This window comes from Bubalus kerabau, chromosome 22, assembly GCF_029407905.1.
Source record: "Bubalus kerabau isolate K-KA32 ecotype Philippines breed swamp buffalo chromosome 22, PCC_UOA_SB_1v2, whole genome shotgun sequence".
NCBI lineage: Eukaryota > Metazoa > Chordata > Mammalia > Artiodactyla > Bovidae > Bubalus > Bubalus kerabau.
In genome coordinates, this window is record NC_073645.1 from 38,938,637 (window position 1) to 38,955,148 (window position 16,512).

The 16,512-nt window shown below is 47.5% G+C and overlaps 1 protein-coding gene across 3 annotated transcripts in view; it reads right to left on the reverse strand.

Annotated features, from left to right (window-relative positions):
- The window catches only part of GFRA1 (GDNF family receptor alpha 1), a 229,566-nt gene extending 221,118 nt beyond the window's left edge, over window positions 1-8,448 (reverse strand). For 2 of the 3 annotated variants that reach the window (XM_055560050.1, XM_055560048.1), the window contains exons 1-4: window positions 8,345-8,448; window positions 7,750-8,043; window positions 6,623-6,916; window positions 5,295-5,378 (exon numbers count right to left, since the gene is read on the reverse strand). In XM_055560050.1, the coding sequence (XP_055416025.1) occupies window positions 5,295-5,378; window positions 6,623-6,916; window positions 7,750-7,789 (418 nt within the window). In that variant the 5' untranslated portion in view covers window positions 7,790-8,043; window positions 8,345-8,448. Of the gene's footprint in view, window positions 1-5,294; window positions 5,379-6,622; window positions 6,917-7,749; window positions 8,044-8,165; window positions 8,222-8,344 lie in introns of those variants that run through there. The other variant, XM_055560049.1, reaches the window with a different exon arrangement.
- Between the last annotated feature and the right edge of the window lie 8,064 nt (window positions 8,449-16,512).

Consider the following 16,512-nt stretch of genomic DNA (forward strand, 5'->3'; position numbering starts at 1 on the left):
TGGTAGCTGAGGTCCCAGAGATAGATGATGTCTGTTCAGACAGTAGGCAGAACAGAAAGAGGTCAATGCCGACATCCTCTAAGGCAGTACCAGATCCAAGAAAAGGTTCTGGAGGAGACCCTCAAGTAATGTGGCCCAGGCGAAATGGCTTCCCATCTCTGAACTTCAATTTTGTAAAAGCAAAGGATTGGACTAGATCTCTTCTCTGATATTCAACCACCTATGGTTGATCAAGGCTTCCCAGGTGGTACTTGTGGGAAAGAACCTGCCTGCCAATGCAGGAGGTGTAAGAAACGTCAGTTCAATCCCTGAGTCAGGAAGATCCTCTGGAGTAGGAAATGGCAACCCACTCCAGTATTCTTGCCTGGAGAATCGCATGGACAGAGGAGCCTGGCGGGCTACAGTCCATGGGGTTGCAAGAGTCGGACAGGACTGAAGTGACTTAGCACATATGGTTGTGCTAATGCCTGCTCAGAGCCAGGACGGATGCTCGATGCTGAGCAAACACCCGGCATCTCAAGCAAATCTCCGACTTTCCAGTGAAAAAGACAGACGCATAAATAAGTCCTCTCGATAGGCTGTGATTAACAGCTACCATAAAGGCAAGAGCGAACTGCAGCGTGAGAGAATCCTGAGTGGAAGTGCCTGTCTGGGGGAATTCCAGCACGGCCCTCAGAGATGAAACCTGATCTCGGTCTTGAAGAACTAATAGAAACCTTCCAAACAGAGGCAAAGCCAAGTGTCAAGGCACGGGAAAGCAAACACGCATGCAATACCTGGGAATGGCCTACTCAGTGAGCTTGACTGGAGAGGGGCAGTGGCTTCGAGAGGGAGGGCGGAGCCAAGGTGGCCTAGGAAGATGGTCACATGCTGTGTGTTCAGTCGCTCAGTCGTGTCCAACTCTTTGCAACCCCATGGACTGCAGCCTGCCAGGCTCCTCTATCCATGGAACTTTCCAGGTAAGAATACTGGAGTCGGTTGCCATTTTCTACTCTTGGGCATCTTCCCAACCCAGGGATCCAATCTGCATCTCTTGCTTCTTCTGCATTACCAAGTTGATTCTTTACCACTGCACCGCCTGGAAGCCCCGTGAAGGAGTTTAATATATACCAGAATAGAGAACAAAAGACTTATAAGGGTTCTCAATACAGGGACACACGATTAGAGAGCTGAATAAAAAGGAGAGGGCCACCACACACCCCTAGCAGCTAGTACTTACAAGCGTTTCTCTCTTGTCATGATTTGACAAGACAGCAGATGGTCTTATAAGGCTCTTCTTCAACATGTAAACATTTTAAGAAACTTCATTTAATAGTTACATAAATATGATGGTGCATTAAAACAGAAATGTTAAACTTGGCTCATGATTTACAGCATAATTCAAAAAGGAGCCAGACTCAGGAGAGCTTAGGGGCATCTGATGCTGCGGCAAGCCATTTCCAATTACATGGGAACCAACCTCAAGATCCTAAGGTTTCCTCTGAAAATCTAAGCCACTCTCTGGGAGTTTGGTAGGGAAATGGCTACAAAGCCAAAGAACTAGAACTTTGTCTTTCACCAAAGCAGATAAAGAATGTTCAAATACTAGCACCACTCTTGTCCCACAATCTCTCCACTTGACTCTTGTTTGCAAATACCATTGACTTTGATTACCCCTGAAGAAGGTCTGACATTTCTTGACTCTTCTCTACAAAATCTGACCTCCCAATCAATACTTTTAAATCTTGGAGCCCTTTCTTAAAAATATCTCGCTGCCTTTGAGGGGCTTATATCCACTCTCTGATCCTCCATCTCCAGGCTTTTCTCAGCACCCACTCCACTTCCACTTTTCAAATTTCTCACTGCTTTGCGCTCCCCTTCCAGAGAGTCCAAAAACAGTGCCAAAAGGCTCTTCTTCCTTTCAAATTACTATTTACTTCTTGCTGCATTTGAACTTTTGTGAGGAAGAAAAGGCAAGGCAGAATGGAAGTGAAAGAGTAAAGTCATGGCTAAGAGTCACAGGTGTGAAATTATCACTTGACAGCTCCAACCTCGGACGCTCTGAGCACCACACAGCTCTGCCCCCTCGGCTCCCAAGATACTTTCCTGGGTCTGGGCCTCTCTTCCAACTTCCTCTTGCACTGACTCACTTCTTCCTTTGTGTCCTCCAGCTCACTGTGTAGTGGGACCCCTAAAAACCACACCAGCATCCCCCCCCACAGAAAGGGCACTTCCCAGAGCCCTTCAAAGTGCCTTGGAGGCCAATGCTTCCACTTCTGCTATTGTGCTTCCAGGAGAAGAATCCCTCCAACTTCCTACCTCAATTCTCGCCAGACTAGCCTGCTTGATTTCCCTTCTGCAGTTCAGGCTTCAGATGACAGTTTTAACATTATTCTACCTTATTTTTGGTCCCTTCCTTGTTCCCATCGCTGATAATATCTCCATATGGCCTTTTAACTAGTGATCAAGTAAACAGTGCCAATGATGGCTGTGGGTTTGATGAGTCCAAGGAAAATGGAAATGCAAGAACGTCAAACATGTCTTGTTCAGTGAAAGGATTCAGCTCACCCTTAGCGTATGTGGATAAACATTCTCTTCACCTTGGGCAGAGACATCCAAATATGGAAACTCCGACGGCTACCCTATCTGTAAAAGGCAAAGGCCCTGCTGTCTCAGTTTCCTCAGAGACATTCTTAAAACAGAAGAGATGTTCTAGAAACTCAGATTCAAACCATGAAGAGCAGCATTCATCATCCCGATCCTCTGTCCCTCTCCATCCTACAAATGCCAAACTGGATCATATGCATTATTCAATGGCTCGAAACCTCTAGAGGCTCCATTTGGCTCTCCTATACCCACTTAAGGAATACAGTCACTGTACAGGTCAAAGCTCATTACAGCTGGAACCTAAATCCAATGCCCTTGAGATATAAAGTGTAGCTCCAGACAAGATCTTCCTGGCCCTGAGTTATGACTTCTGGGTCCTCGGCAGGCTGGGTCTTACAACATATTTGTTATGAAAACATATCTGTTTGAGAGAGCGATCCAAAAAAATGAATGGGTGGGACTTAGTCCAGGCAGAAGCATTTGATACCCATCAAAAAAATAAAAAAAAACCCAGACAAGCCAGTGGTATCCAAGAATGGCCAGGTCACTTTAAGTGGAGAAAGAATGCAAGGACTGAAAAGAGGGGGATTTTGGAGACGACCTCAATCTACCCTCAGAATCATGGACTGTTAGGACTGGGGATTTTTACTTCAATGGTCTCATTATACCAAAAAAAGAGAGACCCAGAGAGAGTAAAATGAGTCTATTACAGCCCTATAGTTCATAACAGTTTTGAAATTAAAACCCAGATGAACCTTCTTCCTTACCTATTTCCTTACTCTCACTTTCCCAGCAGGGGAGAAGCGTTCATATCCTTCCAGGCATTGGTACAAAGACTGAGCAGTAATGCTTCCAGGGCACAGGCAGCCAGAAGGAGGCACTGCCCCTCTCGGTACCAGGAAGGTCAGCCAGGTTTCTGGTACCCCACCCTAGTTCCTACTGATCTGCTAACACAAAAACTCTGATGGTCATACACTCTTGTCTGCACATTCCTGATACACTGTCTGAGCCACTGTCCTGGCTGGGCCAAAGGGACAGAGAACATTGATAGGGGTTTGGGGTATAAGCTATCAACATTATTTAGGATCATGTATGAATGTCTCTGACACTAAACTTGTCCTCTTATATTTTATCCCAGAAAGAGGCCACACAAACACACACACACATACACACACACTTTTTCTCTGAACCAAAAAATAATAGAGAAGAGTGATTCTCAAGCTTCTTGAGCATATAAAGCGCTCAGCCCAGGGAGCTTCCTAAAATGTAAATGCTCATCCCACAGCTCTGGGAAGTAGCCTGAGATTCCATACTTCTAACAAACTTTCAGGTGACATCAGTCCATGCTGATGGTCTGAGGAGCACAGTGTGAGCAGTAAGAGACAAATGTTACAAAACCCTGCAAATAAATCTGAGTTTAAATTCTGGTTCCACCAGTTAGGAGCTCTGTGATCTTGGGCTGGTTTCCGAACTTCCCCTTGCCTCAATCATCTCATCTCTAAAATGGAAATAACAATATGTAAGACACACTTGATGATGACTACATAAGCCAGTGATGAAAAGATCTTAAACAGTGCCTGGCACATAACAAGAGCTTAATAAATGCCAGTTGCTGGCTGCTTCTAAGATTCACGGGAGCAGATATGACTTCTATCTGGCTCACTGCCAAACTCCCAATGGTGAGAATGCAGCAGGTGCTCAATGGATGTCTTGAGTGAATGTGTGTATAATACACTCACACATAATTTCAGTATTTACATACTTTCTTGGTTCTATGACTTTCTGCAGGAAAGCATAAAACATTTAGAACACTAGAACACGCTCACCAGGACCAAACCACCATCTCATAGAATCACATTCAGTGTGAACCACCACGTTTAACCACCAAGAAACATACACTTTGTGATGGCCATGTATACTTGAGAAAGTCTTAATTGTAAACAAATAAAGACAACATCAGTCTGGAATCTGTATGTCATTAAGGGAAATTACTGCTTCACTCATTATTTGTGGGGCTATCTGAATGCAGATGTTATGGAAAACTTAATTCTAAAACTAAGTTCACTTCCAAACCAAATGTAGCTTTGCACAGACAAAACAAACCACAGGAAGTGAGACCACTTTTGAAAGGGCAGTAACATATTCTTTCGTATATGCACACACTTGCTCAGGAAAAATTAAAAACAAAACAAAAAAATGTTAACAAATAGTAGAGCTTAATCTTTTCGGTCAAAGGCAGACACGTGAGTCTGTCCAAGAGTCTTCAACAATCTAAGATTATCTTCAAGCATCTTGTAAAGTAAAGCAGCATCATTTAAATAGATCCCATTTCCAGGGAGGCACTCTGTACAGTATGCAGCAAGAAGGGAATACGATTGCCACCTACAGACAGAAGTGGCACTCCCTTTGCAAGAGTTGGCCAATCATATTTTATTGCGGGGGGCGGGGGGAAGAAATTCAACCAAGTCACTTCCCTCCAACCTCTTTCAAACCACCACACCACATTTACTTCATTTAGAATTACTTTCAAGTCGTACAATCATCTCTAGGCATTCTGCCTCTTCATTATCATCATCCTGTTTCTAATTTCCCAGAAACACTGTGCCATTCAACTATCTCCTTATACACTGCTTGAGAGCCAAAGGGAACGCAAGCCAAGGGATTTCAAGCCGGCGAAGGCATCAGAGTGGAAGTATGAATCTGCTTACCTGGTATGAATGGGACCACCCGGAATATATCAGACAATCTGCTGTTTACTGGCTCGTACGGGGAATCTTCAAGCAGATCATTTCCTAAAAACAACAGAAAGATTGGGCTCAGATTGGAAAACAGGCATATTTCAGGCAGTTTTTGTTACTGAATCTGAATTCTAATTATGTTATGATTGTGTAACAAAAAGATGCTGAAACTTTCAAAGATTTCAAATGCATCTATTTGGCTCTGGTTATTTCTTTTCATTCCCTCTGCCTCTGTTGTCCTTGCTCTCCCCAGAGTGCCATGAAAACATTGGAGAACAACCCAGGCTGATCTTGCCAGAAAACTCTCCCACTCTTTGCAAAGGAAGGAAACCAGAGAGGAAGGAATCAGTGACGTCACAAGCCCAGATTGCCTCCAGGAGCCAATGGAAGAAAGGTGACCCCAAAGAGCCCCCACTCCCCCGATTTTGGTTTTTGGGTTTTTTTTGCTCCCAAAACATGGCATGCGGTCAGAAAGCAGGTACTCTGGCTATTAAACAGTCAGCCTCTGAAATAGGTTTTCATTAACAGGTTCTGGAGGAAGTAGCAGCTGAGAGATCAAATCTGTATATTACAGATTTTCGGCAAAAGTCTCAGCGGAGAATGAAGGCACTGAATGTTTGTGTTAGATTTACAAACATGAGCCACCTCCTGCACACAAGGACCAAAAAACTGCCATTGTAATGGATGACTCTAACAAGTAGACCTGTCCCTCTCTAAGTCATTTCTGTATGAACCAAGGCTGAACCACACTAGCTGGTTCAAGACTCAGATCATCTAAGATGACAATTTTTTTTTTCCCCCACATCTGCCTTTGATCAGGTTTGGAGGTGGGGGGATGGTAAAGATAGAATAGATTCCACTGGACTTTTTATTCTGAATTCTTTATCTTGTGTCAGAATAGAAGGGGAGAAGAGAGAGAGAAACTCCAGGCAAGACGCAGTGCAAGCTTTCCGATTATCCTGTGGAGCCAGTGCTCCTCCTTGGAGGGAAGTCGCAGGTTCCTCGAGGCGGTCTTTAATGGATTCCTAACTCCGAAGTTCTGACCAAGTTTCAGAGAGGTCAGCAGGGGTCCCTGGGATGTCCCTCCACCCCATCACGGGTTTGCCAACAACCAGGCCCCGACAGTGCTGCTAGGGAGGCAGCAAACACCAGCTGCCGACGTCCCTGAGGGCCCATGAAAGGTCCTCATTCTGCAGCTGGGGAGAACTGAGTGGAAGATGAGGTCAGCCAGACCTCGGGGCCCAGGGGCCCCCTGCCTTCAGGGGCTGGGGGAGGGGAGAGGAGCCGGTCGCGCGTACCCTGCAGGCTCTGATACATGCTCCAGTAGATGCGCAGACAGTTCTTCTCCTTCTTCATCCCCCGCTTGCAGCGGCAGTTGTAAAGGGACTTCTGTTTGAGGGCCTCCATGGCGCTGCGGCACTCGTCCTTGGCCTCGAGGCCCGAGGTCAAGCTGAAGTTGGTCTCCTTGCCCGCCACGCACTGCCGGAGTGTGCGGTACTTGGTGCTGCAGCTCTGCTCCTTCAGGCACTGATCGCTGGCTTTCACGCAGTCCAGGCGGTCCCCGCCGCTCACCTCGGCCGACAGGAGAACATCTGCGGGCGGAGGGGAGGGCGCGTGAGTGCGGAGGGGCAGGGGCGCGGGGCGCCAGCGGGGAGGGAGGACGCGCGCAGGACCCGGCTTCTGGGGCTCCCGGCGCACCGGGCACGCCCGCCCTGCTACGCCCCAGGGTCCATCTTTCCGCCCCGGCACCTCCTGCCGCCGGTCTCCCCCCACTCCATCCCGAAGCTTGCGGGTTTCTCGCGATTTGCCCGCGAGCCAGCGCTGCCCACGGCGAGGGCCGACCCTGCCGCCCCGGGACCCACCGGCCTCAGCGTCCGCTCGACCTCCAGAGCCGCCGGCCCCGGTTCCAGCCATTCGCTCCGCCCGGCCCGACTGAAGCCCAGGGGCTTTCGGAAGGCGAGAGCATTGGGCTGGGCACTGGCCACGGTGAGGGCGAGTCCTGGTCCCCGGCCCGCCCGGTGGGGAGCCCTGAGATGCTATTGGGGAAAAAGTTTTTCCCTTCCAACTTTGCTCTCCTGGTCGGGTACTTGTCCACACCCAACCTGCCCGCCGCGCCTCTGAGAGCTCCCGTGGATTCGCAAGGAGCGTCGGGCTCGGGGCTGGAGGGCTCAGACCCTTTCATTGCCCGCAGGCTAGGTCAATACAAAACGTAGGAAACAAAAACCAAGGAAGAGAAACTGCGGGCAAGTGCCGCGCCGCCCGCGCCCCACTCCCCAGCCGGGGTTGCTGGGGGTTCAGCAACGGAACTTCCCGCTTCCACCCCACCGCACCAGCAACACAATTGGAGGGGGGGGGGGCGGTTGCTGCCGCTAGTGCTCCCGGAAAGACTCCGCAGATAAAAAAGCCAGCGGCGGCCTCGACTTACCCAGAAGCGGCAGTACGAAGTACAGGGTCGCCAGGAACATGGTGCCGGCGCGCAGCTGGTCCCCGCCCCCCCGAAAATCCCGGCCTGCCGCTCGGTCTCGCCACGGGAGCTCAGCATGCAGTGATCCCCGGACGGCCGCGCTGTTCTGGCCGCCCAAAGTTCAGCTCCATCCAGGGCGAGAGGAAACTCCCCGGTCCGTCCGCCGCCACCGCCGCCGGCGACTCAGCTCCGGGCGGGCGGTTGGCGCGAGGGCGGGAGGCGGTTCCGCTTTTAGGGGTTCAGGTCCGACCCAACCTGGAAGGGAGAGCGCGCTTTGAAACCAGAGCGGAGAGCGCTGGAGCCTCCCCCGCCCCTCTCCCCTCCCCGGCTCCTGCCTTGGGGGACTTTTTAGCGCCCGGGTGAGGGCCCACCCCTACCCGGGTCTGGGCGAGGGGAGGGGTCCCCCGGGGGTGCATGTGCGTGTATTCCCGGGAGCCGCCCGCACGCGCAGGGTAAAGGCTGGAGAGGTCAGACGCGGGTTCCCAAAGTCCAAGGGGGTGTCTACTGGGTCCAATCCAAGAGGTTTCAACGCAAGCAAATAAATAAATAACGTTACTTTCCGAGAGCGAGCCGGCCGCTGCCTGGAGTCGAAGCACTCGGCGGCGGCAGCTTTCTCGCCAACCCTGGCGCGGAAAGAGCCCCTTCTCCCGGGAAGTTCACCGCCCCCTCCTCTCGCCAGCTCTCTGGCTCAGCCGGCCCTCTCCACCCAAACCACCAATCGCTGCCCCCCATTGCCGTATCCCCTCCTCCTCAGGCTCGCCTCCATTCAGAGGCAGTCGCGAGAGGGGGAACCGATGTCCCGGTTGGGGCTGAAACCCGGCTCGCGCGCCCCTACCCGCCGCGCTGTCCTCGGCTTCCTGGCGTCCGCGCCGCGTAGACACTAGCCCAGCGCCCCGGAGTCGCGCGTAACATCGCCGTCACCCTGGCCGAGCGCACAGGGCCCGCAGCTCTGGAGCGCCAGGGCAGGTGCAGCCCCGCGCCGCGCAAGACGCTGCGCCCCAAAGTTCAGGGACGCCCACAAGACGGGTAGAGGGGAATGAGGGCGAGGCGACGGGTTCCCAAACCGACAGAATGGGAGAAAGCTATCCAAATGCTACCAACCTGGACTTAACCAGCTGCGGCGAGATGCCAGTTTATTTATTTATTTACTGGGGGGGGGGGGGGGGGCGGGTGTTGTACTCGCCCCCTCCTTCCCTTTCCAATCTCACTTCTCTGCACTAGGAGGAAAGATGCGGTAATCTTCGAGAGCGCAGAGGACCAAGTTGGGCCAGGGTGTTTTCCGAGCAGAGCCCCGGCTCGGGAGGTCCCTTAGGGATGTTAGTGGTCACTGGGAGCTGCGCGGCGAACAGCGGGTTTCTTGGCCAAATTTCTTTGCCGGAGGACCCTCTGCCTGTTCCTGCTCCCGCCACCCCGCAGCACACCGCCAGCCCCTCAGATACTCGCCCGCAAGGACGCCGTAGATGCACACACTCACGGGCCGTGGGACCCGGGGCCGGATCCCGCAAGCGCGCACAGGACGCACATCGCTATGCAGCCGGCCGCGAGCGCCGCTAGTCTCTCTCTCTCTCTCCTCTCTCTCTCTTTCACACACACACACGCACAATGCACAAGGCCTCTTTCTTCCTTCCTTCTTAGCACAATCAAACCAGGCGCCTCTTCTCAACGCAAAGTTTCTCCCCACATCACCCGCGGCTGTGACTCAAGATTTGGCGTGTTCGAACACACACTCAGACCCTGGCCCTCGGGGCTGCGATCGCGGGATGTGTCCAGCCAGTCATCCACGCCAACGCGCTCACACTCACACTCGCACGTGCACACGCAGTCTCTGCCTCTCTTCTCGAGCCTGAACAAGGAAACAAAAGCGCACCCCCTGGCCCACTGCATTTCAACCGCGTCAGACCTAGCTTTGGGAAATTTATAAGCTGACCTCCATCTTGGCTGTTTCAAGAGTAAAATGTAAAATAATAATAAATTTAAAGGTTCACACGCACAGCCCTTGACCCCAACCCCTGGGACCACTCATTCTCAGCCAGGCTGCTGACCCCCTACCCCCACCCCACCCCGCCCCGAAAACACGCTCCCCTCTTCACACGCCGGGGGGCGCACGGGGCACCAACGTCTACACTGGGTCCAGAGAGGGGTCTGGGCAACAGCTCGCGGTGACAAGCTCATCCAGCCGCTCAGGACTTATATATGGGATCTTTGCTGATGTCTGAGTTCACCTCTTGAGGAAGCCGAGTTTGCATCAAGTCTAGGTGAGCCCAGCTGTCAAATATGCAAACCCATCGTACTAGACAATGGGGTGCCCGAGAGAGAGAGAGACAGAGAGAGAGAGAGAGAGAGAGAGAGACGGTCAATTTGATCGACGGAAGGGTGGGTAATTGAAAAGGGCAGGGGCTTGGGTTGAAGTTTGGGGCCGGGATGTAAGGGCGGGGGGAAAGGAGGAAGGAAGCGGAGGGCTGCGTAGCTCTCCATTCATCTACACATCAGTCAGGCGTGTCCCTCATCGCGGCGGCGGCCGCTGGGTTGCGGGCTGCGCTTTGTTTGGAGTGCGCGGGGGCAACAACACGGGCTCCAAACCGAGGGGACATCCGACGGATCTGCGCTCCTGTGCACGTGTTCCTCGGGGGCGGGTATGAAACCCTCAACAAGCACCCCCCCTCCTCACACGCGCCGGGCGTACAAACGCGCACACACACACACACAGTCACACCACACACGGATTTCTTGTTCAGTGTATCAGTTTACGCTTGGTTGTTGAGTAAACAAAGCAAACATATGTCACATTTTCGCGACAGATGGTTCAAACCAAAGGCTACTTGCAGTCTCAGTCTCTGGCAGTGATAACAGTCTAAGTTACAGAGTGGACTAAGCGGAAATGCAATTAAGTCTTCCAATCAATTTCTCCACGTCAAAACAGTTTATTTCCATATTTTCACACACAGACTAGAGAAATCCTGGGGAGGTGGTTTCAGTGAGAGAATTGCAGAAGGGTGAATTAAGAGTTTATCTGAAGACTGTTTCTCCATGGACACCCAAAACATAAAACTCTCTTTCATCACTCCATTTTAAAAGTAGTGGTGAATATCTCCGTTTGGAAGTAATCGGATGGATGGACTAGTGCTTGTCCTTGCAGACCACATGGAATGGTTGGAGGACAATGAGATTTCATTTAAGAACGTCATCCACGTCTTTTATAAGGGTTCTTTGTTAAATTATCCTGTGCTTTCCTACCATTCCACAGGCATTTTTTAAATAAAATTTTGACAGGGAGCAGATATAAATAAAAGTTCTCCAAATGTAAAATATAGGACTTCTTTTAAAATATTTGTAAGCTTTGAGATATTTCTGAACTTTTCACTCACTCTAGTCTTCATTAAGTTCTTACTGATGATGAAAATGGGGTTTTAAAAAAATAAGCCACAAAGTATATAACTTTATTGTCCAACTCAATAGTCACTAGCCACATTTCCATCATCAGAGAAAGGTCTGTTGAACAAAACTTTACAATGTTGGTGTAAAATTATTTCATGTGATGTGTATATAAAGGTCACTAGCCATGTGAGTATTTCAATGAAAATTAAATAAAAGAAAGACGCAGTTCCTCAGTAGCACTGTATGTGAGTCACTCAACAGTATCTGACTCTTTTTGAACCCATGGGCTGTAGCCGGCCAGGCTCTTCTGTCCAGGGAATTCTCCAAGCAAGAATAGAGTGGGTAGCCATTCCTTTCTCCAGGGGATCTTCCTGACCCAAAGATCAAACCTGGTCTCCCGCATTGCAGGTAGATTTTTTACTATTTTTTACTATTCAATAGCACTAACTGTATTTCAGGTACCCAATATCCCTCTGTGGCTAGTGACCACCATATTGGAGAGCATAGATATGGAACATGTCCATCATCACAGAAAGTTCTGTTGAACAGTCCTACTCTATAATGTTGGCGTGAAATTATTTAATGTGGTGTGTATATAAAGTTCTCAGAAAGTAGAACAAAGCAGGCCTAAAGTGAGTGTTTTATAAGCAGCAACAGTAGTCACCATTATTGTGATGATGATGATGATGTTAATCGTTTGAAGGAAGTTGGAGAATCCATGAGAACATAGCCCACTGCTGATTCTCAGAAGAATATCAACAGGTAAAGAAACTAAGGAAAGGGAAGTGATCTGCCAAGGATAGCTGTGTGCAGAAAGATGTGGCCCTTACACCACCCTAAAACTTCTTACAGTAGGAGCTCAAAAAAACCTCTGCTTTGCAACTATATCCACTACTTTCTAAAAGCGAGAAAAATACATGGCTGAAAAGTCCTTGGAATTTAAAAGATAGAAATGCAGTGTGAATTACTGTATTAGTATTATCTCTGTTCCTTTGGAGCTTATCTGTTCCCGTGTGTACAGGTCTGATCTCAGGATGAAAGGTGACATAGAAATATCAAATATTATTAATAATTATAAAGGTTCATGCCATCCTCTGTGACATGTTTTCTCAGTGGGAAATTGGTTTAATGCTACAAAATTAGGTTCAATCCACCCATAAGCACGTGAAGTGAGCAATTTTCTTGCATTTCTTGATGTAAGTGTATTTTCATAAGTTAACAGATGAGTCATGGTGAGTATGACAGTTTTATTCCATGCAGTATTTTGTCTCCTACTTTCACTGCCTTGGTCCTATAGAGTATAATGCAAAATACATTCATTTTGTCAAATTATACTGCTCATAAATCACTCAAGGTTTTTTTTTTTTTAAACTCAGACTAGTCTATCAAAGTATTTGACATTAGGCAGTTTGACAGGCTTACCTCTGTAACTACTCGAAACCGCTCATTATTACCTAAATGTGCCATGTTTTGTTTTTTTTTTCCTGCTACAAGCTTGCCCATGCTGTTCTATCTCCATCATATGCACTTTTCATCTTGATATGTGAAGATCCAGCTAAGCTTTAGCAGGTCATTAAGGATATTGAGGACTTTGGTTAGGAAGAGTCGTTGTTTATAATGTGTACTCTCATGGACCAGTTGGAGTCTTTACACAACTACTGTGACATTGCATTGTAGTTGGTTGCTATATCTGCATGTTCAACTGGAATGTGAGTTCCTTGAAGGCAGGGACATTTTCTACTCATTTTATTTTTGCATCCCCACCATTTAGAGTGATAACGGACACACCGTCACCTCCAAGAAATGTATTGATGCCATGCATAATAAGTGAGGCTGTTTCTCATTTTCCTCTGACACAATAATTCTACTGAAAGATTTACATAAAATCCCTTTACTATAGGAAAAATACTAAATATAAGTACCTCATGCAATTGCTGGTATTGCTGTTTCAATAATAGTATCAAATATGTATTATTCCTTTGGGGATTTGACATTTACTTTTAAAAAAAACCATTATTGTAATAGAATGCTGTTTTTCTGGTTCACTTTAATAGTAACATATGACATATTTAATTTCTGGGAAATGATAGCTTGCCTTAGGTCATATTTTAAGGCATAAAGCCAGAGGCAGAGTAACAGTCCCACCTGAAGTTCTCTAATCATCTAGAAATGTGTCTCTGGGAGAGAAGAATTTAGAAGGGCCAGATTACAGTTAACCTGTAGGCTTCATCCTCGAAAGCAAATTTTTAGAAGCCAAGTTGATCCAGAGTGTTAGCAATTCTCTTATAAACATGCAAGACCTCGTGTGGTCTTTCAGGAAAATGAGAAATTAGAAATCATCCAAATCTAGGAAGCTGGCATAGGGTCAATATGGCAGCACCAATTTCACCCTTTAGGGCTGTACATCAACGTTTGCCCTTTGTGGGTATAGGAAGAGCCCATTGCTCTCAGATTTCAGAGCCCTTTTCCAGCCTGACTATATTAAGGTATGTCTTTTGAACATCATTTGCAAATGGAAGCTTCTTATTGGCTGTCAAGGTGCCTGACCCTTAGGAGCCTCTGGTAGGAAACCTCACTTCCTCCTTAGTTTTCAAGCACTTTTCATTTCTTAGTAGTAATAAGCCAATGCATTTTAATGCATTTGTGAAAGAATATTGCATTTTGTGAGAGTTGGAAGTCATTTGTACTTTGGCCTTATGCCACAAAATGCATTCAAGGTGTGCAGCTCTGATGCAATAAAGTGCCTGTCATGTCTTATTGCTTGGCTAGATGGCAAGAGATACCCCATCTGCAGGGGACTTGCGAGGTTTTCTTAGCGATTGCCAAAGGTGGTAGATGAAAAGCCCTGTACATTTCATTCCTCTTTATCCAGAAAGGATGGGGAAGGGCTGCACTGAGGAAACACCTTTTCTCTCCACCGCTCTCCTGATAAGCCCTAAACCCTGTTCCGGAGGGACTGTTCCATCATGAGGGCAAGAGGGAAGCTTAATCCCCAGCTTTGTCCAGTAATTAGCCTCTCACTCTCCGGAGGCAGCAAACACAGATGCCGATCCGGATGAGCTTTGGGACGTGGAATGAAAACAAGCCTGAAAACACTGACTCATTTCTTCAAAAGCCTTTTAGCAGCCTTGAAGGCAGTAAAAACTTCTGACTTCTTTTGCTACTCATTAGGTCTAAAGTGGTAGGATGGGGCCTCTCCCAGCAGTGATGAAACAGAGAAGCAGGAAAGACGACCAAAAACTTGGGAGTGAGTGGTTCGGAGGCCCTGCCTGCAACAATGAAAAGCTCTGTAGCAAAGCACACCCTTGTCCTGCCACTTACCCAGGCGTCCTTCAATGAATGCCATGGAAATGCACTGTTTACCAAAACCAAAACCTCTGGCAGCGCTGCAGTAGGAGCCCACTAACAAAATTAGCCGGCAGTTAATGATGCGGCCCCCACCAGAACTAATTAAGCCAACAGTGCTTGCAGCACAAAGGATTTGGGCCTGTTTTAAAGCATCGATTGTGACATCATTTAAAAGTCATTTCAAACTCATCCAAAACTGTTGCTCAGAAAACAAATGCAGTGTAATGTTCTTCGCGTTGTTGGTTTTATTTTCCCCTGTCAAAAATCTGACAAAAGTCAGTTGAAACTGTCAAGGAAGAAAACATCACACGGTATGAGGTTTTCCCCAGACTTGAAATGTATCGAAGGAATGACAAATCTGTTATATAGATTATTCTAGCACAAAAGTAAATTAGGGTAGTCTAGGAGATACACTAGAGCAATGAAAATGTGAGACTGCCCTTGACACAGTTCATAAATTTGAGGCCATGACAAAGAATTAACACAAGATCAATTTGGTTTTGATCTGAATTATCTGTTAAGCTTAAAATATAGAAGGATCAATAGGATGGATATTTGTGTGAGTGTTTTATCTGCACATAACCCATAATAAGAGACAAAAATAATTTCTTCTTTTCCCATCCCTAGAGGATCTCTTGGTGGAAAGACCCCTCTAGCCTTCAATACTCTGTCTCAAGCGTCAGTAGAGATTCACCTTTATTCTCTAAGATTTCATTGATTGCCCAATTGATTCATGGTCTGATTACTTTGGTTGACTTATTTATTTTCTTGTATACATCCAGGACTGTGGATAGTACTGTGATGTACACTACAAAGGATGTGGGTACTTGATCTTGCCTAAGGTCAGCCCCAAATACTTCCTTCCCAATAGAGACTCCTAACTACCCGCTAGGATTCTTCTCTCATCCCTTCAGAGTAGTACCTTTCAAATTGCAGGCCATGCTCCATTCATTGGTCACAAAGAACATTTATGAAATATAAAAATGCATTACCCAGAGAAGGGGTAAAAATAGTTTCAAAAAACTTTTAATTTCTGAATGTGTCTGATGCCTGTATTGGATTGTCATGTAGAATGTGTTTCTTATCGTGAATCATGGTTAAAAACCTTGAAAATCACTGCTCAAAATTAATTAAAGCTCTGATTTTTATTTGGACATCTGGCCCCCACAGAATAAAGATTATACTTCTGAGCCTTCATTACAGCCAGTTGTGGTCCTGTGGCCTGGAACTGATGAATCAGAGGTAACAGAAAGGATGTAAAGAATCTCTGAGGGCTCTACATTTTTCTGTTGTTCTCCATCCTGCTGCTCGGTGTGTTACATTTGACCAGGCAGGTGAGAAGAGCAACTAGAGAAACAGAGCAGCAAACAGAATGGACTTGAGTCCCCAGGATGACCTCCTGAAACAAAGCTGCCTGCCTACCCTGGACCTTCCATCTCCATAGCATTATGTGAGACACAGATAAATGTGTCTTATTAAGCCACTGTTATATTGGGTCTCCAATGCCATGCTGTGCTATGTCATTTCAGTCATGTCCAACTCTTTGTGACCCTATGGACTATAGCCCACCAGTCTCCTGTGTCCATGGGATTCTCCAGGCAAGAATACTGCAGTGGGTTGCCCTGCCCTCCTCCAGGGGATCTTCCTGGCCGAGGGATCAAACCCGTGTCTCCTCAAGCTCCTGCATTGTAGGTGGATTCTTTACTGCTGAGCCACCAGGAAAGCCCTTGTGTCTCCAATACAAGCAGCCAATCTGGTGGAACTAGTCCATCCAATTTCTAAGCGAAGAAAAGAGAAAGAAAAAGAAATCCAGCAATTATTTCCTGAGACTCTATCATGGACCAGCCCCCTGCTCCATTGCTGTGGGAAATAACAGAAGAACGTCAGCGCTGAAGAAAAATGTAATCTCATTGATGAGCTGTGTGCCTGAAATAATCAATATGGTAAAGGAGTGTAGGGTGAATTGTCAACATGAAAGGAAATAAAAAATAAAGCTCTTCA